This window comes from Poecilia mexicana, unplaced genomic scaffold (assembly GCF_051168715.1).
Source record: "Poecilia mexicana isolate PSO_F unplaced genomic scaffold, ASM5116871v1 scaffold_4, whole genome shotgun sequence".
Taxonomy (NCBI): Eukaryota; Metazoa; Chordata; class Actinopteri; order Cyprinodontiformes; family Poeciliidae; genus Poecilia; species Poecilia mexicana.
In genome coordinates, this window is record NW_028263373.1 from 6180756 (window position 1) to 6207967 (window position 27212).

General features: G+C 43.5%; 2 protein-coding genes across 4 annotated transcripts in view; one reads left to right on the forward strand and one right to left on the reverse strand.

Moving 5' to 3' along the window:
• The window catches only part of pcsk9 (proprotein convertase subtilisin/kexin type 9), a 9761-nt gene extending 4468 nt beyond the window's left edge, over window positions 1-5293 (forward strand). The window contains exons 4-12 of the mRNA XM_088004853.1: window positions 529-662; window positions 767-908; window positions 1335-1531; window positions 1605-1788; window positions 2276-2452; window positions 2548-2696; window positions 2775-2940; window positions 4571-4740; window positions 4848-5293. Of these exons, the coding sequence (XP_087860979.1) occupies window positions 529-662; window positions 767-908; window positions 1335-1531; window positions 1605-1788; window positions 2276-2452; window positions 2548-2696; window positions 2775-2940; window positions 4571-4740; window positions 4848-5039 (1511 nt within the window). The 3' untranslated portion in view covers window positions 5040-5293. The remainder of the gene's footprint in view (window positions 1-528; window positions 663-766; window positions 909-1334; window positions 1532-1604; window positions 1789-2275; window positions 2453-2547; window positions 2697-2774; window positions 2941-4570; window positions 4741-4847) is intronic.
• Window positions 5294-7568: 2275 nt separating this feature from the next.
• The window catches only part of usp24 (ubiquitin specific peptidase 24), a 39295-nt gene continuing 19651 nt past the window's right edge, over window positions 7569-27212 (reverse strand). For all 3 annotated transcript variants that reach the window (XM_015000899.2, XM_015000898.2, XM_015000897.2), the window contains 34 exons: window positions 26823-27045; window positions 26559-26721; window positions 26312-26473; window positions 25927-25997; window positions 25668-25828; window positions 24918-24979; window positions 24588-24779; window positions 24394-24508; window positions 23121-23265; window positions 22916-23035; window positions 22696-22821; window positions 22526-22624; window positions 22332-22414; window positions 22114-22255; window positions 21807-21926; window positions 20722-20936; window positions 20107-20231; window positions 19873-20014; window positions 18557-18707; window positions 18376-18471; window positions 18184-18287; window positions 17971-18084; window positions 16257-16464; window positions 16063-16152; window positions 15827-15929; window positions 15620-15738; window positions 15423-15536; window positions 15274-15339; window positions 15122-15188; window positions 14939-15017; window positions 13637-13712; window positions 11868-11954; window positions 11608-11718; window positions 7569-10115 (listed from right to left, as the gene is read on the reverse strand). In XM_015000899.2, the coding sequence (XP_014856385.2) occupies window positions 10053-10115; window positions 11608-11718; window positions 11868-11954; window positions 13637-13712; window positions 14939-15017; window positions 15122-15188; window positions 15274-15339; window positions 15423-15536; window positions 15620-15738; window positions 15827-15929; window positions 16063-16152; window positions 16257-16464; window positions 17971-18084; window positions 18184-18287; window positions 18376-18471; window positions 18557-18707; window positions 19873-20014; window positions 20107-20231; window positions 20722-20936; window positions 21807-21926; window positions 22114-22255; window positions 22332-22414; window positions 22526-22624; window positions 22696-22821; window positions 22916-23035; window positions 23121-23265; window positions 24394-24508; window positions 24588-24779; window positions 24918-24979; window positions 25668-25828; window positions 25927-25997; window positions 26312-26473; window positions 26559-26721; window positions 26823-27045 (4114 nt within the window). In that variant the 3' untranslated portion in view covers window positions 7569-10052. The remainder of the gene's footprint in view (window positions 10116-11607; window positions 11719-11867; window positions 11955-13636; window positions 13713-14938; window positions 15018-15121; window positions 15189-15273; window positions 15340-15422; window positions 15537-15619; window positions 15739-15826; window positions 15930-16062; window positions 16153-16256; window positions 16465-17970; window positions 18085-18183; window positions 18288-18375; window positions 18472-18556; window positions 18708-19872; window positions 20015-20106; window positions 20232-20721; window positions 20937-21806; window positions 21927-22113; window positions 22256-22331; window positions 22415-22525; window positions 22625-22695; window positions 22822-22915; window positions 23036-23120; window positions 23266-24393; window positions 24509-24587; window positions 24780-24917; window positions 24980-25667; window positions 25829-25926; window positions 25998-26311; window positions 26474-26558; window positions 26722-26822; window positions 27046-27212) is intronic.

A 27212-nucleotide genomic window follows, 5' to 3' on the forward strand; every position in this document is an offset into this window, starting at 1 on the left:
CCACAAATCTTCTTTAAGGCCTTTCTGATCAGTTTTCTCCTTCTCATGACTTCCTTCTCTGTGTTCCTTGGTAATTTTTTAGTGCCCTTCTCCTAACTGATACCTTTTGACAGTGAGATCAAAGTAATGTTTTGGAGGTTCTCTGCGTTTCATAGATTTTTACTGAAGAAAATATCAGGAAAACCTCAATTAGGGTTAATCAGAGGCACTTTAACGGTGGAAGGTCGGAACTGATTCTTATTTAACATGGTGTGTGTGTGTGCATGTGTGTGTGTGCGCACTCTTAACTATATTATTTCAGCTTAGTTTTCATTTATCCTTGTTTTCAGCTTACATGCCACAAAAAAGAAATTTATTTTTTTAAAATCACAAGAACCAAGCTAATTTCTGAAAAAAAAGACTAGACTAGACTAATTTATGTCCACCGTAGAGTTAAATCGTCCGTCTGTCCTCCAGCTCTGTCGTCGTCTATCTGCATACACCGCTGCTTTAACTCAACCCGCCTTCTTCACGTGTCGTCCTCTACAGATGATGGAGAGATGGCGGAGGTGTACCTGATGGATGGTAGCGTGCAGAGCTCCCACAGAGAGGTTGAAGGACGAGTTCTCATCACAGACTTTAATAACGTTCCTGAGGAGGACGGGGTCAGAGTTCATAGGCAGGTTTGTTAACAGCAGCTCATCAACAAAGCCTTCACACTGACCTCCGCCCCGCTGCCATGCTCAGCTTCTTCTCCTTCTTCTTCTTCTTCTCCTCCTTCTTGCAGGCCAGTCAGTGTGACAGTCACGGCACACACTTGGCTGGTGTGGTGACCGGATCGGATTCGGGTGTTGCTCGAGGTGCCGCCGTTAACCTGGTCCGTGTGCTGAACTGTCAGGGGAAAGGAACCGTCTCCGGAGCTCTGGCAGGTCGGGTGGCTTCACTGTTAGAACCAGACAGGATCACATCTAAAGAGATAACTTCTTCTTCTTTTTTATTTTTTATTTCAAAGTTATTTCGAGTTACAACCAGACAACCTCAATGCGTTTTAAATGGTGGATATTTTCTAAAGTTTGTTGCAACTTTCAAAAATCTGAAAAGTGTGGCATACATTTTGTATTCAGCCCCTTTATTTTAACCTCCTAAATACAGTTGGGTAGTTTTATTAGAAAATATTGGAGGAAGAAAGAGCGCGGATTAGATGAGACCAGAAGTGATCTGGTTTTGGTAACACACCATGTTCAAAGGGTAAATTAACTCTGCACCAAACCTCTAGTACTTTGTGGTTGTGACATGAAAAAGTTAAAGAAGTGGACCTGGACTCACCTTTGTTGGTCTTTTCGCTTTCTGTTCAGGGCTGGAGTTTATCCGAGCGACCTTGCTGGCGCGCCCCGTGGACGTGGCGGTTGTCTTGCTGCCCTTCATCAGCGGCTTCAGCCGGTCGCTGAATGCAGCGTGCAGAGAGACGGTGGCCCGCGGAGCCGCCGTCGTCGCTGCCGCGGGGAACTACAGAGAAGACGCTTGCCTCTATTCGCCCGCTTCAGAACCCGAGGTTGAAGGGGAACACGCTTAATGGAGCAGGCACAGGCCGGATCGCGACATCTAACCCCCATCCGTCTGTGCAGGTCATCACCGTAGGGGCTGTGAACTCTGAGGACCAGCTCATGTCGCAAGGAGCAGGGGGCACCAACTTCGGCCGCTGCGTTGATCTGTTTGCGCCCGGTGATGACATCGTTAGCGCCAGCAGCGACTGCAGCACCTGCTTCACCTCACAGAGCGGGACGTCGCAGGCCGCCGCTCACGCTGCCGGTGGGCCTCGACACAAACAGCCGCTATGACAGACAACCGACTTATAATGTTTTATATTTTGGTCTGGAGGTGGGCGGATCAATCAAACAATATCAATATATCAATGCCAAGTCGGTATCAGTATCGGATCGATATTAGCATGGTAAAATTGATAATTTGGTTCAGATTACATCTTCAGATTTTATTTTATTTTTGGATTGTAGTTTCTCAGCTCTACCTTGAAAAATTATATTCTCTGGAGTTTATTTAGATGTTCATATGTTATTAAAGTATTTTGTGGATACAAAATTTGAATTATTTTGTTCAAGCCTGGGACAGAGTTTGGACAGAGAACAAAAACAAAACACGAAACAACTAAATGTCAGTCATTTGATGATATATCAATCTTTAATTAAAAAAAACTATCGGTATCAGTATCGTTATGGGCGATATGGGCCCTGTCTACAGTATGGCACACCTCTACTTTGGTCTGTTTTTGTGTGTGTAGGTATAGCAGCTGTGATCCTGTCCTCCAATCAGATTGCCTCCCCAGTGCAGGTCCTGCAGGTGATGCTGCATTACTCCGTTAGCAACACAATTAACTTCCTGTCCCTGTCTGAAACGCATCGTCTCACAACTCCAAACCTGGTGGCAGCCATGCCTCCCGCCAACAATCCAACACCAAGTTAGTGACTTCCCGACCTTAGCTTTGCACAGTTCCCCCCACTGTCCCCCCAACTTGTGCAACTGAGACCAGGTTTGTCCTATTTCCCTGTGCAGGTGGCGAGCTCCTGTGCCGCTCAGTGTGGTCAGAAAGGTCAGGCCTGTCGAGTGCGGACACGGCCGTGAGCCGCTGTCGCGTCGGGGAGGAAATGATGGGCTGCAGCAGCTACGCTCCTGACGGCGCCCGCGTGGGAGAAACGCTCACCGTGAGTTCACTTGCAACCCAAACTGACAGAAACTCTGCGGACGCAGCGGGTTGAAGCCGCGTCTCCTTGGTCTCGCAGGAGAGCAACGGACGCATGGAGTGTGTCGCCTACAATGGGCTGACAGGCAACGGGGTGTTCGCAGTGGCCCGCTGCTGTGTGGTGGGTGGTCTGCAGTGCCGCGCCCACGCGAGCCCCGGGCCTGGGCGGGACGCTCAGTGTGCGGGCCCACAGCACCACCTCACAGGTAAGGAGCATGACCAGCCAGCGGCAGACTAGCAACAAGGAAATCGGCCTTTCTTCAGGCCAAGTGATAGCAAGCAAAACGTTTTGGGGGGTTTTGTCACTGGCATGAAGTCCCAGAAAAATTAAACTATCTTAGTTTAATTTTTCTAAGATAGACCAATATAGCTCTAAATTATTTGCGGAAAAAAATGCATGGCTTTCCACTGCAAAAACACAAGATCTTACCAAGTATTTTGGTCTATTTTCTAATGCAAATATCTTACTAACTCAACTTTTCATCAAGTTGTAGGAGTTTGTTTTAAATGAATAATTCCTTAATAATGATGAAAAATGTAAAAAAATAAAATGTGCTAGTGGAACAAGACGTTTTCCCCATATTAATTTAAGTTAAAATGTTTTACTCTACTGGCAGATTACTTCATTACGACAAGGAATTATTGACTTAAACCAAGCTCATATTTCTCGCTGAAAAGTTACTTTTAAGTTAGTGTTGTCTTACGATATTTGCATTAGAAGCTACCAAAACTACCTGGTAATACTTTGTGTTTTTGCAGTGCAATTTTTGGAGGGTTTGGGGTCACAGTTGAGCTTTGTGGATGCCAATCAGCTGCTACTGGTTACAATAAACAAAAACAAACAAACAAACAAAAAAAACACTTCATTGGTAGAGTCAGGCATAATTAGAACTGTCCGAAGTCTGGTTGCAGTTTGCTACAAACCATGTAGAGGACACAGAAGAAGGTGAAACCAAAATTGAACCTTTTGATCGGCATGCAAGATGCCATGTGTAGAGAAAAAAAGCTACAGATAACACCAGGGTGTGGAGATACTTTTCTTCTGCAGGTGGATTTAGCTAAACATAGAGCAACTCTAATGGAAAGGTAATGGTAAAAAAAAAAACTTGGTGAGAGATTCATTTTCCAGCAGAATAAGTAAAAATATGGTGAGTATAAAGTAATAATTCAGAATAAAGTATGTTGATATGACATAGTGGCAAACCTAAATCCCAACAAATTGCTGCTCATAGATCTGAAGACGAATATAAATGCAAGCCACACATTTAAGATTTTCATTTGGAAAACTTTTTTTTTTTTTTTTTTTGCTTCTACTGCACATTTACACGCTACTTTGTGTTGGTCAATCACTTAAAACCCCAATGACACTGGCTGAGGTTTGTGTTTGCAGTAAGACAAAATGTAGGGAAGTTCAAGGGTGATTTTTTTTTCCAGTTACTGTGTGACTATAACAAGGCGACGAAACACGCTGCAGTCAAATCAAACCGTTACGACGTGAACCTGACAGAAAGAGCCACACAGTGAAACATGCTCCTCAGATATCCTTCTGTTGCATATATAAACTGTGCAAGCTTTTCAATTTGAAATACACAGCAGCTTCTAGGTCAATTATGTTACCATGGTAATCAGTCAAAGGAGAGAAAAAACACACACACACACTCCTGGGCAGGATAAATACCAGCTGTATGAAGTGTAAAAAGGAGGCTTCAAATGTTATGCCAGCATCCTCCAATGGTTTTTAATCTCAGACCGAATTGTTTGTTTTGGTTTTTCTTTCCAGATGATTTCTGGGAGGAAAATGGGCTCCATCCTTTTAATGCTCTTCTTTCTCCTCAGGGTGCACCAGTTGGTCCGTGGCCGAGATCTCATCCGACTCCCGTCCTCATCGCGGCGGCGCCGGGAGGAGTTGCTCGGTGAAGGACGGAGTCACGTCGCACGCAGTCTGCTGCCACGCTCCGTCTCTTCAGTGCCGTCTGCTGGAAACCACGTCGTCTGACAAAGACCAGGTGTTTTATTAATCTGGAGAAATGTAACGATCCTCTCCCTCCCTCTCCCCCCGTCCGCCCCCAGATGCCTCTTTAACCCCTTGGGTGTCCTGGATTTCTTCTCGCAGGTTGAGGTGTCCTGTCCCTCGGGCTGGACTGTGACAGACTGCAGCGCCGTCTCCAAGGGCTCTGCCGTCGTCGGGTCAGTGCCTGAGGGCAGCGGCTGCCGGATACGCCGCGTTGGGGATGCGGAGGCGGCGGGCGTAGCCGTGTGCTGCCGTGTCACACCGCCAGAGACCCCTGCTCCAACTCCTAACTGATCACAGTGTGTCATACGTCTTCTCTCTGAGCTCCTTCACCCCGTGGAGCCACTTTAATGCACCTACCGTAAAGTGTAAACTTCTGCAAAGCTGTCGATTACAGCCATATGATCAAGTCGAATCGTGCTCCACATTGTCTTGTTAGCCGTCTTCAAACCGTCTGGGAGATACAGGTTTAAAGAATAAAATATATCCTGATATTTTTTTGTATCTTTGTACTGAACAAGCATAATAAACAATCATGATGTACCTGACGTCCGTGCCCAACACAGCACATGACACTTATTAACTTTTTAACAATGTTTTTGTCAGAGTTGACGCCTATTGAATAAACGCAGGAAAGACAAGAGTGGCAGAGATTCTGAATACTCGCGAGGAGAACAGACAAAGATGTGCTTTCAGTTACAAATGTCCTACCGTTCTGAAAGCACATTTGCCTGCCCCTCACTTTTTATTGTATTTAGGATCCCTAATCACAGAGAGTGCTGTAACTCTAAAGGGAGGGGGGAAAAACACTTCACCACACAGTTACAGCGCCAATGATTATCACTAAGTAACAACACAATCTATCTTGCAGTAGATTATCCAGTTCCTGACCCAGGGTCAAACGGAGCAAGTTGTACGTCTTCACGGCGACGGTTTTACAGCTAACAGGTCAAAAAGCAGGGCGTTCTGTAAAGAGCTGCTGTCGCTGCTCTTCTTCAGAGAGGGCCTCTGAGAAAGGAAATCAGAGCGATTAACAATACAGGAACATTTCTTAAAAGATATGACTAAACAAATAAGAGTACATAAAGCAAGAACATTATAAAAGTATAATATTTGATAATACAATTTACTTAAGTTTATATTTTATTTTATTTTTTACCAACGTTGCATTGAGAAGTAGCTCCACCAGGTGTTTACTTATTGCTGCTGGCTAGTCTGAAGGAGCTGAGTGGGGGTCACCTCTGAGGAGGAGCTTCGTCCTCAAAGGCGGAGCTAGGTCCACCCAGACATTTTGCACAGCTGAAAGGTTGCCATGGGAGACTAAATGATTTCTCAAACATGCATGAAAGAATCACTCTCCAGGTATGTTTTTGACGAGGGAATAACATCATAACATGATGTAAAGCTCCAAAAGTTAATGTTTCATAATACTTCCCCTTTAACTCACCTTTTTTAGTTGGTTTGTGCCTGTAGGTCTGAGTGACAGCGTAGCATCGGCCAAACGTCTTAACTTTGATTGTTCCTGAACTCTTCCAGGTGATTCAGAGGTTTTGGAAACCAAAATTCAGGCCAACGAACAAAAGAAAGGTTCTGAGAAAAATCTGCCAAACAATCCATAATTGCAGTTTTTTTCCCCCTCCCACAGTGCAACATGAAACTCAACATTAGCTGCAGGAGGAATCGGTGCCAGCGGTGTTGGTTTCCAGATGTGACTCAGCAGGGTCTTGATCACGGCTCCATCAGACGGTTGCACTGATTGATTGTCATTGCTGCCGCTGTGATGTTCTTTTTCCTTTTATTTATTTGGTTCTCACGTTGGGGGCCGGGAAGAAATGCTACTGACAAGATGTCACTTTGTCACAAGTTCTGATATAAAACACAGGAAATGTCTTTAGAGTTTGAAAACTGAAATGAAATCAAGTCTGGATGTTTAACTGTTTACAAGAAAGTCAGCTGGAGTAATTTTACCTTTTTGGTTGCATGTCTTCTAATAATCATCGGTGGTGAGATTTCTGGAGTTTGATTTATTAGGAGAACAGAGAGGAAGTTACGAAACATTTCAATAGAGCCGAGTTGTGGACTTTAAATAGGCCACAACACTTCCATTTATTTCTAAATTCCGTTGTAAATTTATTGTATTTTTAATAATAAAAGAAATAGTGTAGGAAATTAATGTATAAACCATTGTAGATCCAAAACGTCAAAGATGTTTTGCATGTTTTCCTTATCGACACCAAGCCAAGCACGTTACAAATGTATTTCTTTTGGGCTCGATTTAAGGAAACTGAAAAGGATTTAATCTGTTTTCAGCAATAACAACACGATTGTGTTCAGTCTTTATTTGAAAAGTTTTAATTAAAAGCAGATGTAGGTGCACAAAAGTCTGCTTTAGTGTACAAACCAATGAATAGTTGCTTCTGCCTAAAATGAGAGGAAAGTATGGGATAGTTTTGAACACGATGTTAGATTTGGATAATTTCATAACTTTTTAGAGCACAGGCCTCGAGGGCCGGTGTCCTGCAACTTTTAGATGTGCCTCTGCTGCACCACACCTGAATAGAATAATTAGGTCATTAGCAGGACTCTGGTGAACTTACCTACACAAGGAGGAGGTAATTAAGCCATTTCATTCCAGTGTTTTGTACCTGTGGTACATCTAAAAACTGCAGGACAGCGGCCCTCGAGGACTGGAGTTTGACACCCCTGTTTTAGAGGATCTCTTTGCGTCTCCAGGCATAAAACCTTGAGCGTCGTTTCTTCCACGATCATCAGATGAAGAATCAGGTTGTTGTGCAGACATGCACAAAAACTGTTTACAAAAGGTTGTGCATTCCAGTTTATTTTATATCAAATTTCCCCTTAATCAAACTCTGATGTACAAATTAAAATCGAGTTTTAACATGCGTTACAGATTGCTGCGTTGTCGGAAGTGAACTCTCTCAAAATCGAAAACACAGTAAAAAACCCGTATGGATGCCAAGTCCCAACCCCACGCACTTGCTCGTCCCTCCCTGCATCCCCACAATAAAACAAAAGACTTTGTCTCCAAACCACCCGCCCTGTCTTTAAATAGTTGTTGGTGTAGAGGAGGCCCGAGACGCACTCCTCAGCTGGGCGCAGCCCGCGTTGCCATGGCCACGCTGTCGCTTGGCACAATACTGCAAACGCAGCTTCCTCGCGAACGAGCCGCGCAGTCGGAGCGGCCTCGCTCGTGCCACTAAGTGCTAATGATACCGAATCACACAGCAAACAACACGGGGGGCTGATTTTTTTGTTCCGTCACGCTGAAGATGAAGAAGGAGGGGGAAAAAAAGGAAAAGAAAAAAAAAAAGCACAAACTTTCACCACCACACATGCAAACCGTGCCGGAGAAGCACGCCGTGACATTCACAACTAATGAGACCGAGAGGAGGGAGGGGTGGTGGGGGCGCGAGCTGCGTTTTCCTCCCCGTTTAGGCCGCAGAGGAGCATCGGTGAGTTCAACAGAAATGTCAGTTTGCATGGCTGCCTCATACCGTGGGGTCCTCACACTGTAAACATTGACCTGTTAAAGCTGTTAGCTGACCTGCTAAGCTAGCTGAGTGGAAAGGTGTTCCTCTAAACTACGCCAGTTTCTACTGCCTGGGAACAGAGTGAAAAGAAGCAGCATTTTTTTTTTTAATTATTACTATTTTTTGTTTTTTTGTTTTTTTTATACCATCACCAGAACCCTGTGTACACCTCCTCCCCCCTCCGTCAGCTACATTCACAAATATCCTTTATCACGACACACAGAGGTGAACTTTCCCTGTTCGGACTGGGACAGGTGTGGAGATGAAGCGAGCCCTGTAGCGCTCCTACAGGAGACGCGCATGAAGCAAGGCGTTGACTGAACATGTGAGGGTGGCGTGTACATCGGGAGAATAAGGCACTTTAAGACTCCCGATGATTGGGGCATGGGGGATTGGGGGGGGGGTGGAGGATGAAGGTAACGCAGTGTGAACACTAGAAGCTACATGTGAGTGTTTAGAAAGGCAGACAGACGAAGAAAGGCAAAGCAAAAAGAAAAACAAAACAAGAAAGCCACCAGAGCATTGGTAACGACGAAGTGAAAAGGACTGATGTGCATATATGTGAGCGAACTGAATGAGTCATTCTTCTTGTGCATGTGTGTGTTTGTGGATGTGTAACCCCTTGGCACCTGAAAGCAAAAACAGTAAAACATAAAAAAAAAAAAAAAAAAAAAAAAAGTGCTCCTGAGCTTCCCCTTCAGTCGGCACCAGTGGCCTGTCCAGATCAGGTTGCATAAGGCTGAAGATCCGAAACCAAAAGAAAAAATGAAAAACGTAGTGATGAAAAAAAAAAAAAAAATTAAATAAAAATTGGCATGTGAGGCTCCCTGTCCTGGGCAGAGAAAAATACAAAATGTGAGGGGTTGGGGTGAGTGCTGACTATGGCACTGGTAGTTTGAGATCTGTCCTGATCCTGACACGCACAGGGGTCCCCTGTGGCTCCGGGGTCAAAGGTCCAGTCACAGGGAGAGCGGCTTGAGTAAGTGGCACTGCAAACATTGTTAAAACCGAAACAAAAAAAAAAAAAAAAAAAACAAAGAAGAAGAAGAGAATAGCGCTAAGTGGCTCTGGAGGAACTGACCCGTGCTGCTGTACATCACAATAGCCTGGGCTTGGACTATAAAGTGCATACTGAACCCCACCCGCCCCGTCCTCCCAGGAACTCGTGAGTGTGGAGGTGTTTCTGTACAAGCGCGCGCCTGTGAGTTCCTCTGGGCGCGCGCTCTAGAGCAGCGCCAGCGGTCGCCTCCTTCATTTTGCATGGCTGTGGAGGAGAAGACTTTAAAATATTATCTTACACTGAAAATTACACATATGGAACAAAAAAAAAAAAAAAATCTTAATTACAACGTGAGTAAAGCCCGTCGCAAAAATAATAAAAAAATACATTGGCAAACATGAGCAGAACGTCGTTAAAACACCACCCGAGCCCGTCCTCCAACTCCACGTCGTTACGAGTGAATTTAAAAAAAAAAAAAGGATAAACTGAAGTTATCCGTGAGCGCGCTTTTCCCGACCCGATTGGCTGTGGTGCCCCGTTTTAATGATAATTTGTCGCCTTGGCCAGGAAGTAATTCATGATTTATTCGCAGCTGCTTGGTTGCCCTGGCGACCGAGATAAAAGTGTCCTGATTGGCTTCCTGTGGAGTTCCGAGAGTCCTGTCCAATCAGAGGCACAGCGCAGCCCGTTCCGACCCGGCCGCCTGGAGCCTGTGACGCCGCCCCGCCGCCGGAGTCATCCCGCCAGCCAGAGGAGTTAAGAGTCCACATCTTCTAGATCGCTCTTTGAATCGCCGAGCATCATGGGAGACTCTGAGCCCTGCGGGAGAGAAGGAGGCAGAAATGTAACGTATTCACAGAACTTGTCTCGATAAAGCATTCATACGTTTTTTTTGTTCATTTCTGCAGCTGCAACTTTAAAGTATTTTATTGGAGTTCTGACAGTGAGGTAGAATCTTGAAATGTTTAATTTAAATTTAAAAAAAAGTTTATCACAAAGGGAGATTAAAATGCTGTCGCTCATTATCTCAGGTTTTTCAAAGTGATGCTAGTAGCTCTGGGCAGGAAGGATTTCCTGTAGCAGTCTGTTTTACAGCAATACTGAATAAGCCTCTGTCATACTCTTGTTGTATGACAATCTCATGAAGAGCAGGTTGATTAAGGGTTGTCTGTAACATCTCACAAATTTACAGCCAAGAATTGTAGCGTTGTGGCATGAAGTGAAAGTCCGCTTTACTCTAATTCTAATTAAAGTGCAACGAGGTCCGACACACTAAAAAATTCCACCAGACAATGAAAAGCCCCAGAAATTATTGCGATAAAAGGATAATATTGTTATTTTGAGACAATTTTCAAGTAATATATGAACAATGGCATAATAACGCAACTACAAGGCCTGTTACGATAAATTTTACCAGACGATAAATCGTCCCAGAAAGTTTTGCGATAAATGATAATATTGTTGTTTCGAGGCCATTTTCTAGTAATACATTAACCGTAGCATAATAATGCAAGTTTGCCCTCTCAGACTAATAAACTCTAATTTTGAACAAAACACTCCTCCTGGAAGAGGAAAACATGTCAAATATTCAAATTAAGAGACAACAACAAAAAACGGAAATAAAAACCCCACCAACCAAAAACCACAAGTAAAACGGATTCTGTAGTCTCTGTAAATAAAACTGCCCCTCAAAAATCGTGACTCATCAGGACCGAAATTATTGAGCTCATTTTAATCGATCATGGAATTAATTATCCGTGTCAGGCTGAGCGACGAGTTGCCTTTGAAAATCACCCGACGCATTCCTTCCACTTCACATCAGTGCACTGCTTTGTGTCGCTTTCACGTCAAACCCCAATAAAACTTAAAAACTTCCAGGAGCGCGGACACGTTTTTCTATTTCTGAAGGCAAGAACTGAAAAACAATTATAAAGCCTCCATGAGCTAGGCAGTGACACCAGGATTATAATTTCAATCCAACCCACTCATTGTGTGTTCTATTCATACCAAAAGAAGAAGAAAAAGAAACGTCCCGACGATCCTGTGTAGGCATGCTGACAAGAGTCAGAAGAAAGAAAACGGCTTCCAGTCCACGGCTAATAACAACCGTAGGAGGAAACAATCTGCCTCCTCTAATCTCTCCACTGAAGCCAGTGAGCTCAGCCATTTTTATTCCTTTGTTTCCCCTCTTCTTCCTGGCTGTGTGAGCTGAATGTGAGCCGCTGTCACAGCATGAGTCATTTTCAGAGCCCCGCTGCTCCGAGCAGCCGGCAGGGTTGTTGATGATGATGATGATGATGATGATGACTACCTGTCGGAGGCTGCGCTCTGCGTTTTCATTCGCCGGGCTGCCGTCGGAGCCGTTGCTGCTGCCAGACTGCTCCTTCTCGTTTAACAATGCCGTGGCGTAGGCCAAGGTGTCCTGCAGGTGTTAACACACACACACACACACACACACACACACACACACGCACACACGCACACAGAGAAACACAGACGTGGGTTTGACAAGGCAGCAGAAGAGCAGGTGTGACTGCTGATGAGGTTTTGTACGTCCATGTGTGTGAGTACCTGTGCAGAAATGGTGCGCTGGAAGGTTTTATTGGTGGACGTCTCATTGGAGACGTTACTCTGGGGAGTCCAGTAATGTTCAGTCATCTGCAGCGAGCAAAAGAAAAGGATTTCATACATCTTTCTCTTTCTCTCACACACAAAACTGCTTCATTTCAGCTAGAGAAATCATCTCAACGGAAAAGGCGAACACGTGGGACCTAAACGCAGCACGATGCTCAACGTTGTGGCAAATTAGCAGCTGCTGGATGTTTAGCTAAATTGTGCATCACACTGAGATGATAGATATGACTAAGAAACAAGTACTGGAATATAGACAAGTCCAAAAAAAAAACAAAACAAAACAAAAAAACATCTAAAATGACCGCTTTTAGAAAAAAGTCAAACTGAGATATAAAAAACTAAAATAAAATGTTTTAAATGGGGTTTATACACTTTTCCCACAGTATAATTAAAGCACATTTCTAGGATTTTTATGGTAAACTTTCAAACTTTTTCAGAACCACATTTTGGAGATAAAAACAATTCAAATTGACTAAAAAAAAGATAGTTTCTATTCACTGTTATATTATATAATTTATGATTGTTATTAATAACATCTTGCAATTGTATTCTACAAGATCAAGTAAAATATAGCAAAATTTTATGTTTTGACATTTTCTCTGTGTACATCTGACTGGTTCAAGAAAAAATAAAATAAAATAAAATAAAAAGATGCTCCAGATCGGTTTACTGTCATTGAGCCATAAATCTGGTGATTCTATCTATCCAAAAACAAGAGAAGTTTGGACTGATTTAACTTTAGACAGTGAAGAAAAAAAGTATTTTATTATCTTTAAATATCTGGCTTCTACTATAAATAACACTTTCCAAAATTAGGCTTTAGTACAAAACTCTGGAGTTTGAGCATCAAGCACTTTCAAGGACGTTACTGAAATTTGAGGACCCTGTTTACATTTTTATACTAATATTTAAAATGATCAGTACCAGAACCTCCTGACCCGACCTAATTCCTGCTGCTCATCAAGGACGAGGAAAACTCTCCCACTCCAAAGATGCAATTTATTCTTATTTTAAATCCATCAGGACGTGAAGTCATTTTCCAACCATCTCCACCACTCTGTGCAGTTTATGTCTTGCAAAACTTTTTTTATAGCCGATGCACCACTCTTTGTTTTTATGAACTCCGGTTTTCTGCTTTAACTCCAAGCCTTTTTTATGCGTTACAATCAAGTTCACAGCATAAGAGCGACTGCAGCAGCTCTTTAACGCCCTGCTCACGCTGAAAAACTAATCACTGCATTTTATGACTGTCGAAGCAAAGCGCCAACAGTCTGAAGCAGAAGGAGCGATTAGCTGCATCCGCGCTTTACCTCGTTATAGGATGAATCATCAATAAGTCACATCAAAACAGAGAGAAACATGCCAATGTTGGGCCAGAACTAAAGCAAACTCTCCTGTTGAGTCGGATATATCTTTAAAGATGAAGATTCTTGTTGGATGATGCGTTGCTATGAGTCATTTTAATTCGCCTAATCTGAAATGATTTAAGATTGGGGAAGAAAAACTTCGATTTGGACGTTTAAATCTGCAGGAATCAGTCAAAAGTTGGAGTTGGAGCAACTGGCTTAAGGTAAAAGTTTCCTCTCGGTTCCTGTTTGCTTCGAATAAAACCACAACAAATGGAAGAGATTCCAACAGAGCAATAATAAAAAAAAAAAAAGCTCCTATTATTGTACGTTTCTGTAAGAATGATTCAACAAGCCTGCCTTTTTCTGCAGCCACTGCACGGCCCAGCTCCAGTGGCCAGACAAATCTTTGAAGTAATCTTTGGCTGGAGGACACCTGTGTAAAAAAAAAAACAAAAAAAAACAAATGGACACTCAGATACAGTATCATATAAAATAATTCAAGACAAGTAACAAGTAGCAAAGGAAGATCTGATTAAATATGTGGAAAAGTACTGTTAACTACGGTGGAGGATCTGTGATGCTGTGGGTCTGTTTCTGTTGGAACTTCTTGAAAAACACTTAAAAACAATAATAATAATAATCCATGAACTTCTTCGTCAAAAAAACATCACACTAGTGACTTAATGAAAAGCATTATTCATTCAATTGTGGATACTTTTTTCCTCCACTGGTTAATTTTGATTCTTTTTCAGTACGAGCTAACGCTAATGTTAATGTAGCAAAACAAGATGGCGGATGATGATCGGGAGCTAATGGACGTGATGGATGCTGTTTATTTTACACTACAGTAAAGCAGTGGCTGGTTACACTTATGAAGACGTGCAGACATTGTAAAAAGTTATGGCTTCACGCCTCTTAAAATAGTTTTAGGTCATTTTTAATGAGGCCAGAGGAAGAACCGCGCACTATATGCAACACAAAGTTCTGCAGAGTTTTCATTTAACCACCTAATCTCATTTTATGCACCATTAAAAATATGTAAACAAAAAAAATGCAATAAAGAAATAATTTAATGTTTTTTTCTAAATAAGAAAATAAAACATTTTATAGGCTAAAATGCAATAACGCATCACAGGATGCACCTGCAGCTGAATAAATAAGACTTAAATAAACCTTGTGAGAATAGACTTTTTATTTTTTTTTTTTTTCAATAAAGTGATAAATAACTGGAGGTGATGAATAGGAGAATTTGACATATTTAAATGAGCTAAAACTATGGTAAATATGTTTTGGCTTAATTACTGTTCTGTTAGTGTTGGCTTTTTATGTCAGAAAATGGCATATTTTAGCGTCTGTATACTCGTGTAAATATTTAATTCATGACTAAATCAGTTGTCGATTATTTTGATGAATCAATTCCATCACTATTAATACAATAGACTGTTTCAGCCCTATTGCAAAGCGTTGAGTAGCGCTCCCATCAGCTGCTGCTGTGCACAGGAAAATAACTAATTCCTTACAAGCAAAAAAAAAAAAAAGAAATGCTACTTGAATGCTACTACCAATTTTACCCTATTGTCTTTAAACTTTTTTTTTTTTTTTGTAAAAAGAGGACACCTGTCTAACTATAATAATCAGCTTGAACCTCTGCATACTCACTTCTGAGCTAGTGTGACCAGGAACTTCACACACTGGTAGCAGCGCCTGCTGTCCACATTGTTGCTCTGGTGCATCAAAGCTGAGAGGCGACAGCGTTGCGTTAGTTTTTCCTCACAAGCTACGACGCTTTCCGTCGTGACATTAAACCAGTAAATGACAACGATCAGGACCGGCCCTCCTTACCTAACAGGCCATTGTCCGACTCAAAGGCGTACTTGAGCCTCTGGGACTGCAGAGGGTCTTCAACAACCTGAGATGAAGGATTAGCTGGAGGTTAACGCGGACGACAACCAAACGGCGACGAGAGTGACGAGAGTGACGAGAGTGACGCTCACCAGTATCTCCTGCAGCATCTGGAAAACGTTCTTCAGCTCGTGAGGCGGAGCCGTCTCCATCTGACTCTGTTTTAAAGGTTTTATGTCAATATTTACTAAATTGGCGTCAGATTTTTTTTTTTGTTTTTTTTTCTGTAAAGATTGCGTACCTTGAGTAGCTGCAGCACTCCCAGCGAAAAGCCCTCATTGCAGTATGAGCAGTAGGTGACCATTTCTATCAGAAGAGACAGCGGCCCCGACAGCTCGCGCATCGCAAACATCACCTGGAGGGTGACAGCAGCGCATCAGTCAAGAGAGCTTCACACTTTCTGGATCGATTCAGCAAAGTCAAAGATGATTTGTTAACCTCGAGAAGGTAAGGCTGTCCCTCCGGAGTGAAGAGAGAGGCGAGAATGTCCGAGTGCAGCGGGAGGAGCGGGCCGGAGGAGTGGACGCTACTCGCTGGCAGCTTGGATCCCCCAGGAGCTACGGAGGGGGAGCGTAACGAATTAAAACCGACCGTCCGACGAGAGACGAAGGAAGGTAGAGATTTGAAAACCAGAAGGTGGCTCACCGAGGGTCCGCTGGGGGCTGAGGTCAGAGTGCAGCGTCATGAGTGCCAGGCTGCTGTGGAGGTGGAGGAACTCCCGGGCCTGAGCCGGACTCCACCGCCGGTTCTGGAAGAACGACAAGAGCCAACTTAGGACGCCTGCAACCCTGAACCGAACATTTTACAGAGCTTCCGCCGTTCAGCAGCAGAAGTCAAAAATCATAATATTTTAGAACCGAAATTACCAACGATAATTATACCTGGTTGTTTTGCCTGTTGAGTCCCAACAGGAAGATGAGCATCCGACGGTAGGCTGAGTGCTTCAACAGCAGCTGGCAGGGGCCGCAACCCTGAACAGACAGGAACTTTTAAAGTGCTCTGCGAGGACCTCATTTTCATTTTTTATTTTTATCTCATTTATATTTTCAAAGTTCACACAGCAGTAAAGATTTACCCTCTGGGTAAAGTTACTGAAGAGGTTGAAGTACTGGGCACAGTTTTTCACGTTCTCAGGAACATCTTTGTCCAGCAGCGACAGCAAGGCGTCGGTCAGGCTGTCCAGGCCCGGGTCTCCGAAGTGCAGTGCGCTCTCCAGAGTTTTCTCCAGGACGGACGCCACCACCGTCCTCACCTCCCGAACGCTGCACTCCAGCAGGCAAACCCTGCAGCAGAGACGTCAGCAATCAGCCAGAAATCCCTTCTTTCCTTCTTTTTTTTCCCCCTTCCTTCTTTCTGTTTTACTGCTTTTGGCCTTGAGGACGCATTCCAGAATCTGGCACCGTTTGCCAGAAGGCGTTCCCGGCGCCTCAACATGCGATGCTCAGCAGCCAATCGCGCATGTGAATAAAACAATCACCCCATGATTACAAGGCGGGACGGTCAAACCCCTGACGCTCTTCTCTACAAACCCCCCGTGTTTCAGGAAACTGTCCCTCTGGCTTCGGATGTTTACATTCCAGAGACCGGCTCTGTTGTTTCAGCCAATTGGCATCTAGGAGGCGAGAGCCACGCACGCGCGAGTGATTTTGAGACGCCAATGCTACATTCCGACTCCAGATGCAGACAGAGTGAGGATTTCGCATTCTGTTGAGCGTGTTGGCATGTCAACTAGAGCTGCAGGAGGCGGATGTAAACGATCTGCTGTGGTGCGGCCCGCGGAACTGCAGGCAGACTTTTGGTTGCCTCTTCCAGATTATAATGTCACTGCCAGTCTACACACACTCATAAGAAAATAAATACACTTGTGTTTGAAGTTATCTCATCAAAAAATACAAAAATCAGATTGTTCAAATAAAACAAATAAGAACAATTGTACGTGTATATATACCCTAGAGACTAGGGCTTGTAAATATATAGCAATAGACGTGATCAATATCAATAGATGTTGATATTGAATAGTCAATATTCAATATTCAGAAAATTCCCTGAATGCTGATCCAGAGCTGCACAGCATTCTGGGGGATGTAGGCAGAGGAAAGACTTTAGTCGGCCAGTTAAGCAAGGGTGGTGGCATCAACTACCTCACTCACAACAACCTGCTGAGTAACTAGTGGTTACCTAGCAACAACCTGTCGAGTAACTTGTGGTTACCTAGCAACAACCTGTCGAGTAACTTGTGGTTACCTAGCAACAACCTGTTGAGTAACTAGTGGTTACCTAGCAACAACCTGCTGAGTAACTTGTGGTTACCTAGCAACAACCTGCTGAGTAACTTGTGGTTACCTAGCAACAACCTGTTGAGTAACTTGTGGTTACCTAGCAACAACCTGTTGAGTAACTAGCGCAGCAGCAGTTTCAAGTTTCGCCACCATGTCTCAAAACTGAGGATAAAACAGGAAAGGTCATCATGCCATCAGTTTGGACGCATTTCAGATATTTAAATTACACAATACTAATCACAAATTATCAATGAAACGTGTATATTGTGATGTGAAGACACCCACAGGAGTGAACACTAATGAAGGGCTTCATATGGACATGAACACAGGGGGTAAAAAAACAAAAAAAAACAAAATCAACTCAAAACCAGGATAAATTTGAAGTGCCTTTTACAAAATTATTTTAATTATTAAAATGACAACAATAAAAAAAGGACAAGTGGTCTAGCACCACCTAGTCTGATAAAGGTCTGTTGAACAACTCATCATCATCCTCAGGCAGTAACCGACCTGATGATTTCTCGTCCCTCTGGTCCGACCAGGAACTGCACCATCCACTGACACGCCTCGCTGCTCTTGGACAGCAGCACCTCCACCGCCGCCATCCACTCCTCCGTGTCCACCCTGCAGGAGACGCGCTGAATGTGAATTACGCCGAGTTCTCTTATGCTCACTCCTCTCCTGGACAGAAACGCGTCGCCGCACGCGCCGGTGGTTGATTACCTGAGTTTCTTTTTGGTGTGCAAGTAGGTGTGGAAGAGAAAGTGGACGGCCAGCTGGAGACTTTCTTTGGCCATGGGCTGGTAGTCTTGGTGCTTCAGTTTTGTCTGTGGAAAAAGGGGGTTTTGATTATTGTATAATACTAAGTTTTATTCACAATCTGTAACTGTGGAGTTTTCCTCATCAGACACTGACTGCATTGACCGAAGCCAGGGAGAGGATGAAGCTGAAGTAGTCGCTGTTGTAGACGTCCCTGTTTCTCATGAACCTCAGATTCTCGTCTCTGACCATCTGCAAAACACACAAAGAGTGAATCTTGGCGTAAGCGTCTTAAAACGTCCTGACGTGACTGACCCGTCAGGCTGAGGCGTTTCACCTGAAAGATGCTGGCGGGCATCTTCTCCACGAAGAGGCCCTTCTTCTCGCCCTTGCGGACCAGGCGCGTCAGGAGCGTGAGGCGGTCGTTGTTGGCCCTCGGGGGCCGAGGAGAGGACTGGGGTGAGACGTCGGGGGAGGACGGGGCAGACCTGGCAACAATGCAGCATTAAAAAGAAGCCGTTTGTGTCTCGTGCCGCAGCTAGCGGTTATTTTAGCAATCGAACTCTCTTGATGATTAATCAGATTTTTTTAAAAGAAACGGGCACAATTTTCATTTTATTCCATTTTCCCACATAAGCTAATTTTATACAATAGTAAAAATACATTAAAATGCAAATAAATAATTCCATTCCTTTTCTGAAGAAGAAAACAAAGATTTTATTTTCTAGATTAATTGTAACTAAAAATACTTGCAGACGAGCAGAAAAACGCTTTCTGCTCGTCTGCATCAATACAGTATTGAGCTGATCTGTTGATTATTATTTGGATTAACTGATTAAAAACTAAACAGCAACATGTTTTATCTGTTTTTCTTACAGAATTTGAAGCTGTTGAAACTAAAGCTGCCGTCTGAAGAGTTCTGCAAAAAAAAAAATTGATTTATTGACCAAGGAGGTTTTTTTTTTTTACCTTGAATTAAATTTTATTTTATTATATTTTTTTCAGTTTTGGCTTAATTACTTAATTACAAATGGTCTTTTTTTGAAGTCTGAATATCATAGTTTACGATTAATCAATTACTAATTATTATTTCAAAAATTGATTAATCGCAAATCATCGTGATTAATCCGATTAATCGTTTCCCCTCTCTTCTGACTAATCTTTATTGGATGTTTCAGTAACAGTTACTGCACATGAACAAAACTTTTTGCAGTTTTAAGCAGCTTAACTTCTGGGAGACGAGCAGAAAATTGTTGATGCCCCTCAATGGAAATACAATTTTAACTTCAAAGTCACATCTCCTTGCGAAAGTCGTTACTTTTGCACATTTTGTCAGGTTTTAAACTGAAAACTCTCGTGTGAATTACTCTGACACCTGTAAATAAAATACGGTGCAACAAGTTGCCTTCACATCCATCTGTGTGTAAATTAATCTCAATAATCATCTCTCATTATGAAACATGGTGACGGCAGAATCAAGTGGAGATGCTTTTTTTTCTTTTATCTTGTGGTTGTAACGTCATAAAATTAGGAAAAATAAGTGAAAGTCAACCATGTCATCCTTTCCTCACAGCTCCCTAACACTGCACCACAGAGCGGCTAAAGTTGGCTAATGCTACGACGGCGACCGGCGGAACCACGGCGACGACTCACAGGGAAAGATCCTCGGCCTCCTGCCTCATGATGCTGACTCTGCTTTTCTTCGGCAGGGCAGGCGAGTTCTGGTCGCTGATCTTCTGGTAAAACAGCATGTAGGCGTTCCAGTACCTCCGTCGCACGTCGGGGTAGGGGTTGGCTGAAAATCAGGTTTCCTCAAATTATTCATCGTCATATAAGACGTTCTACTGAAAAACAAAAAACGAATGAAAAGGATCAGCAGAAACTTACACTGGTCGTAGACCTTGGGGCGATACTCTCCGCCAAAACACTCGTACTCCAGAGTCTCGTCGTTCATGTCAAACTCCTCCACTACGTTGTCGTTGAATTTATACCAGCGCCCACGAGCGTTTCCGCTGCAAGAAGCAAGCAAAATAATAAAAAAGTACAAATAATCACAAGGTCTTTTTCTGCACTAAAATATTTCTAATCAAAATACTACATTTGATTATAATTTAATTGCATTACTTAATGCATAAAGCTGTATATATTTATTATTTTTTATACTGCTACCATACGCGTAGATACTATTGACACCGTTTTAACTGTAACACAATCACATGTTTCCCTGCCAAATATATATTTTTTAGTAATGTATGTTTTTATTTTATTTTTAATTTTACTCTTTCTTCATTTTATGGAAAAAATCATTGCGGTTAAGACAAACTCATGTTTAAAAGGATCTGCATGTAATCCTCAGCCATCTGTGGCTTCTTTATCATCCACTACCCCAATCAGCGTTGTTGTCTTCCAGAGCCAAACATCTGGAGAGGTTTACAACCCACACGAACGCTGACGGTGCGTTCAGGCGGGACTTTTTAAACTCTGCCACCACCAGAGCCTCACCGTCTGTCTTTTATGAAGGAGTAGTAGTGTCCTGCGTGCGCTTGGCCGCTGTGGACCACAACGCCCACGAGTTCGTAGTTCTCTGAAATTGTAACTTTCTTCCTGGGGGATCCTCCCGAGGAGCCGTCGCCTCGTCCCTCGGCCCCGTCCCCGCTGCAGTCCTGCCGGGCCATCCCGGACACGGTGTAGGGCTCCATGTTCAGCACCCAGGGGAACTGGAAGGCACACACAGCCAGGTCACAGAGCAGCAGGGCTTCTGCAGCTTCCACCAACTCAACTTTAAGACTTTTTAAAGACCGTCATGAGTGAAAGTTAAGACAGTTTAGGTGACGACATGCTTTTAATCTTCTTCCTTCTCCTTTTTTTCTCCTCCAGCTGTATTTCTCTCCATCGTGACAACTTTGTTGAAATAAAATTCTTCAATAGGTGCTTGACCATCGTGTTTAATAGGTGTCAGATCTCTGACTTCAGAGTTTGTGTCGCACAAAAAGCTGCATTTAGATCAGTGCCAGTAGCAGCAGCACTGACAGTCTCCTGGGAAGCCGTAGCCACGCCACAGGCACAAAGCCGTGATATTTCTGCGGTCTGCTTGTCACTACTGGCAGCAGATTAGTTCTTCTCACACTACAGGCTTAACCCCCGTAGTGCAAAGCCTTTTGCACAGAATGCACTTAGCATTGCATGGGCTGGCAACAGAAGAGAGCCGGTGGCAATAAATCTGCACTTATCCATGATGGATGCAAAAAAGAAGTTAGCTAGCTACCATGGGATATTAGCAGCTAATTAGCAGTAGCCTCAACAACATTAAGTCACAGGATGCAATGAAAATGTCTGTGGGTGACTCAAACTTTTGCCTGACAGAAAAATAAACAAGGTTACATAATCCTACCACGACAAAAATGTAAGATCTGTGTTTAACATTTTTAATATACTTGAATTTAAGACATTTAAGGATGCAAAAATTTCAAGTTGAAGATTTCCGGTGGTAAAATCAAAAGAAGTTTAAAAAAAAAAAAAAAAAAAAAAAAAAGTCTAAGACGCCTTTTTAAAGTAAAAAAATAAAAATAATAAAAAAATCTTGTTACCCTGATCTGCTCGTCGTATTTTATGGATCGCCCGCTTTCCCAGTCGAAGCCGAATCGCATGAGGTGGATACAGAGAACGCTGGGTAGAGATTTGATGCATGTCCTCTTCACTGTAGTTCTCTGCACAGACAAGACACACACACACACACACACACACACACACACACACACACACACACACACACACACACACACACACACACACACACACACACACACACACACACACACACACACACACACACACACACACCTTTCAGCATCTAGAAATACTGCAGAGTCAATGAGGTCAGGGCGAAACACCAACCTTCTCCTTGCACTTTTCACAGTAGTACGCGTTGCTGCCCTCCAGCACCTCTCCTCTGACAAACTGGTCTAATGAGATCTCCAAACTCTGACAGGAAGTCACACCGAGGTTCAAGGCCATGAACGTTTCCTCACGCTCATATCTGCGGAAGGAAACATTAATAAACATCTCAAGCACCAAAAAGAAAATCTCGTAAAGACAGAGATTGCGCCTCCAACCTGTGCGGACAATCTTTACAAATCTTCTGGTCGGAATAAATCCCCTGAAATGTGTTTTTGAAGATTTGCTCCCGGCCCATTTTCTGGAGGAAAGACGTTTTTGAGAGTTAGGTTGTTCAAAAGGTGAATACGTTGTAGATTTATTTATTTTTTGCTGGTTCTTCTGTCGAGTTCTGATGCTGCGTGTGGAGTACCTTGAGATGTTCGTCGAGCTGGTCAACCAGGCTGGTGAAAAACTCGTAAGCGTCCTGCTGCTCTCTGACGTACAGCTCCTTGTTCCACATCTTGAAGATCTGCAACGGGTTTGGACGTCAGCGTGTGTCGACCGAGAGCAGGAAAACCCGATCTCCGGCGTAACCGTTACCTTCCAGAAGTTCTCTGGCACGTAGTACTGCAGCTTGCTCTCCATCAGGTGGCCGAACAGCGACTGGACCTGGTAGAAGACGCTTTCCTCAGGCTGGTCTGTGTCGTCCTCGATGGACAGGAAGGCCTTCAATGCAACGCAAACACGGGTCGCGGTTTGAAACGAACTTCGCTGTGCTGGCATGACATTTAGAACGGCCGAGGAAGAAGGGTCAGCGTACCTCGGGCAGGCCGGGCTGCATGTAGAGCTGCTGGAACACGGCGTTCATGTAACACGTGGCGCCGCCATTTTTCAGCCCGACGAAACCCGAGACCGACCGGCTCTCCACGGGAGGCAAATACTGGCGAGAGACGCGAGTTACAAGGTGAATGTAAGCAAGTAGTAACCTCCCCCCACCCCGAGTGTTTTTCGAGCGGCCATCTTACGTCAAACTCCTTGCAGAGCGACGGATCCGACTGGTGGTGCATGGACAGGAGCTCCTTGGTGATGAGCCGCAGGTTGGAGAGCGAGCTGTCGGCCAGCATCACCAGGACCTCGTAGGCTGCCAGTCTGCTGCTGGCCGTGCTGCACCTGATCATACACACACCTTTTAGTTTTACTGCTGATTCTCAGGAAGGCTACGTGCAACTAACACATATCTTAGAAATTAGTAATTCTATCAATTAATTGGATTAAAAAAAAAAAAAAAAGCGGCACATTCTACAGATTAGAAATGCAAAAAGATGCAAATGAGCAAATAATTCAATTCAATTTTTAAATGAGAAAATGAAAATGTTATTCCCTAAAATGCAATCAAATAGCATTTCTTTAGTGTATGCGTGATCATTTTTGCTCCTGTTTTCTGTTAATGCAGCATTTCATTTGTTTGCGTTGCTTTTCTGTTGCCTTTTTTGTTTTTCGTTCTTTACGTGTTTGCAGCTCGTTTCTCCATTTACTGCACGTTTGCACCTTTTTTTGTTGTTGCCATTTTTGTCATTACAACAGTCAACAATAACAGTCTGTATTCTGCAAAATACAGACTGTGAAATTAAACGTGTGAAGTACATGGTGATTTGTTAGGGGGTGTGTGGTTTGTCAGATCAGAGCCCAACATGAGCTCTGCTGCCAACTAGTGGCGAAACATGTAATTTCATGAAAAATAAATGAAATTTCAACCCAAAGGCTTAGATTGACAACTTAGTCAAATGCATCACTTCTGTAATACCAGCAAACAGGCTTTCGATGCACATTTCCTTCTTTTCTTTGTTAGTTCTTACCTGCTAATCTTAGTTTCTGGTGTTTTTTCTGAGGACTGCTGAAAGCTAATGGAGACAAACAGCTGCTGCAGGGGTTCTGACAGAGTTAGGGGTTTGAACACCCATAAAAAAATTAAATAACATAAATTACAAGGTTGACCCTAATTATACCTCAAAGTAATATGCTGAGGTAGTACTGTCAGATTTTTATTGGAACACGTCCGATTGGTAGATTTGCTTTCAGGCTGGATGGAGATGGTGGCAGTTCTTAATTTTTATCTAATAAAAGTTCAGACAGTCACCAATCAGAGCCAATTATTGGAAAAGTCCAATCAAATATATCGATGTGAAATGAAAGGGTTAGTCTACAACAAATAAGTTTCTTTTACCCTCATTTTTCCTTTGTTTTTTGTCAGTCAACAAAAAAAGAAGAAGAAGGAAGAAATCTAACTAATTTTCATACTTGGGGTGGAAGTCGTGGCTCGGGGCTGGAGAGGGCGTCGGGTTGGAGCTGTTGATGATGATACGAGACGCTCGAAACAGGAAGTCATCGAGCAGCTGCTGGATCAGAGACGGACCTGGAGAGGAAGAGTTTCAAAACGTCATGTGAAACACTGAACTGCAGACGAGCGTCGCTGGGGCACAGAGTCCACTAACCGAGGTGTTCTTTCTCATTTCCGCACAGAGAGAGCAAGGTCTTGATGAGTCGGAGGTGTCCTGCCAGCAGGATGTTGTCTGCCTCGCTGGTCTCCATCTCCGAGCTCCAGCTGGGCTCAAAGTTGTCGAGCCAGGAAATCTCGTCCTCCAGCATGTTGGCCGCGCTCACTTTCAACACCTCCATCTCTGAGGCTGAGGCAGATCGGGAGAGATAAGCAAGTAGGGAAGGTTTCGATCATAAATTCTTTCATCTGGTAAAAAAATGAACAAAACAAACAAAAAAAAAAAGCTTTTTTTTTTTTTCTTCTTAGTCTGATGGAAGTCACTTACAGGTCAGGTCATCCAGAAGCTGGCATCTCAGGTCAAAATACTCAGTGCACTGGGAGAGTAACCTGAGGAAAAGGAGTCAACGTGAGACAATTAATCGGATTAATTGTGATTAATCAATTACTGAAGTAATCATCAACTTATTTAGGATTTGATTAATTGTTAACAGTATACTCAAATAAAGGCCAGTTGCTCAAAGAACAGCAGGCTCAGAACAGCAATTGTACAAAATGTACAAAAAAAAAAAAAAAACATTTTGAATTTGATAAAAAAAAATAAAAAACAAACATTTGTCTGTAAATATGTTTTAAGTAAAACTCAAGTGGGAATTTTAGCTTCACCTGGTTTAAATAATGTAAAACAAATAAATAAAATCTCCTACTAGGCACCTTTTGCTGTCCAATTATTAAATGGTTAATTCATAAAAATAATCAACAGATCGCCTCTATACTGTTTTGATATATTTGCATCCTTTGCTACAAAAGATCAGGCCTTACATTTCAGGCAATAAAATGTTAATTTTCTTATTTAAAAAAGGAATTGAATTACTTATTTGCATCTTTTAACGTATTTCTAATATTACATTAAAAAAAAGGATTAAGTAAAAATATGTGTAGAACATGTATTGCCATCCTTTTACTTGTCAGAATAATAATAATAGATCAATTAATGACTAAAATAATCACTGGTTGCAGCCCTGCATTAAACGTCCACAGTGTTCTGAGGTTCTGTCTGCGTTTCTTGCTCTGGTACCTCTGGTTGACGCCTCTCATGATGGACGTGGGGCTCCATAGCGGCAGCTGGGCGGTCAGGATGACCGAGAGCAGGAACAGGTTGGGTTTCTGGACTTCAGGTAAGGCCGAGGTGTCGGACTGACTCAGCGTGTACAGCTGATCGCAGGCCACGCGGCGGATCTGAAAGGAGGAGGAAGCAGAACTTTTATATGATCTCCTTTTTGGCGCAGAGACAATTTTTTTTTCTTTCTTTGAAGTTTCTTCAGAGCGCGGTTTACCTCGGCACTGGGAGAGCCCAGCAGGATATCGATAATGAAATCGCTGACAGAGGGAAGGGTGTAAAAGGAAGCTGTAGAGAGAGAAAAAGCACAGCGTGTAAAGTCTCTTTTTAAGCTGCCAAAGCCTGCAGCATCACAACTCAGTCCCCTCCAGGAAGATGCGAACCTTCTTGCAGGATCGGTTTCCAAAAAATGTTGTAAAACAGGAAGTAAAACTAGAAGGAGGGTAAGAGGACGGGCCAGAATTCAGCAGTTTGCAGTGATTGTTCAGGAAAGAAGGAAACAGAAAAATTGCAGCATTTACGAACAGTGAGAGTGAACTTGCATTAATGGCTGCGATCGCATCTTCAAGGAGGGCCTGAGATAATGCACTGGAGCCTCTTACACATCTGCTGGCAGCGTAGCTGCAGACAGGTAACCAGTAGCGACAGAGCCTCGCGGGCGATGATAGCGTCCTTGATGGAGACGCTCTGCTGCCGGACGCATATCCCAGCATGCAGCGCCGTCGGGGTGGCCTCGCCTTCACTGCTGGAGCTGCAGTTGCTCCCTGCAGAAGCATGAGCAACAGTATCACAAAACGTGCTTATCAGACTTACTGAGACACATTTCTTTTTAATAATTTTCCTCCCCACCAGTGCTGCTGACTCTGGTGCGGACTCCCTGCGGCAGCAGCGAGCTGTGGGTTTCTCTGATTGGCTGCTGGCTGCCAACGAGGTCCAGTCGGCCCGCGGCGGCAGCCCAGGTTAGACGCATGAAACAGGCTACGGTGGAGGTGAAGTCCCCGACTTCCATGGTCTGGACAAGAATCGGGGAAAAAAAGTGGACTTAAAGAAAACTGCATTCTGTGCGACAAAATACGCTTTTTTTTCCTCGGGGAAAAGGTTTCAGTCCAGCACCTGAATGGCAACGCGAGCGGCAGGAATGATCTCCTCCACCCGTATGGACGAGCGCTCGGACAGAGACATCTGCCGGTAGGAGGACTTCTCTGGAGTGCCGCAGAGCGACAGCTGCCGACCCGTCCGGCCCGCGTTACGGAACGGCCGGGACGACAGCGCGTCGCCGTCCCTGATGACGTCATCGTCCAGGGCCATCGGCATACTCTGACCAACCAGGAGGAACCTGCAAAAACATAAAAGTCTGATGGTTTAGCCAGAAAGTGATGCTACAAAATAAAGCGACACATGTATCAACACCACATAATTACATAAGCTTTGAGTTAAGATGGGTAAGGCTGCAGCTTTTTGTTTACAGCATGTCAGCAATGTTGTTGGAGGCATGCTTAGGAT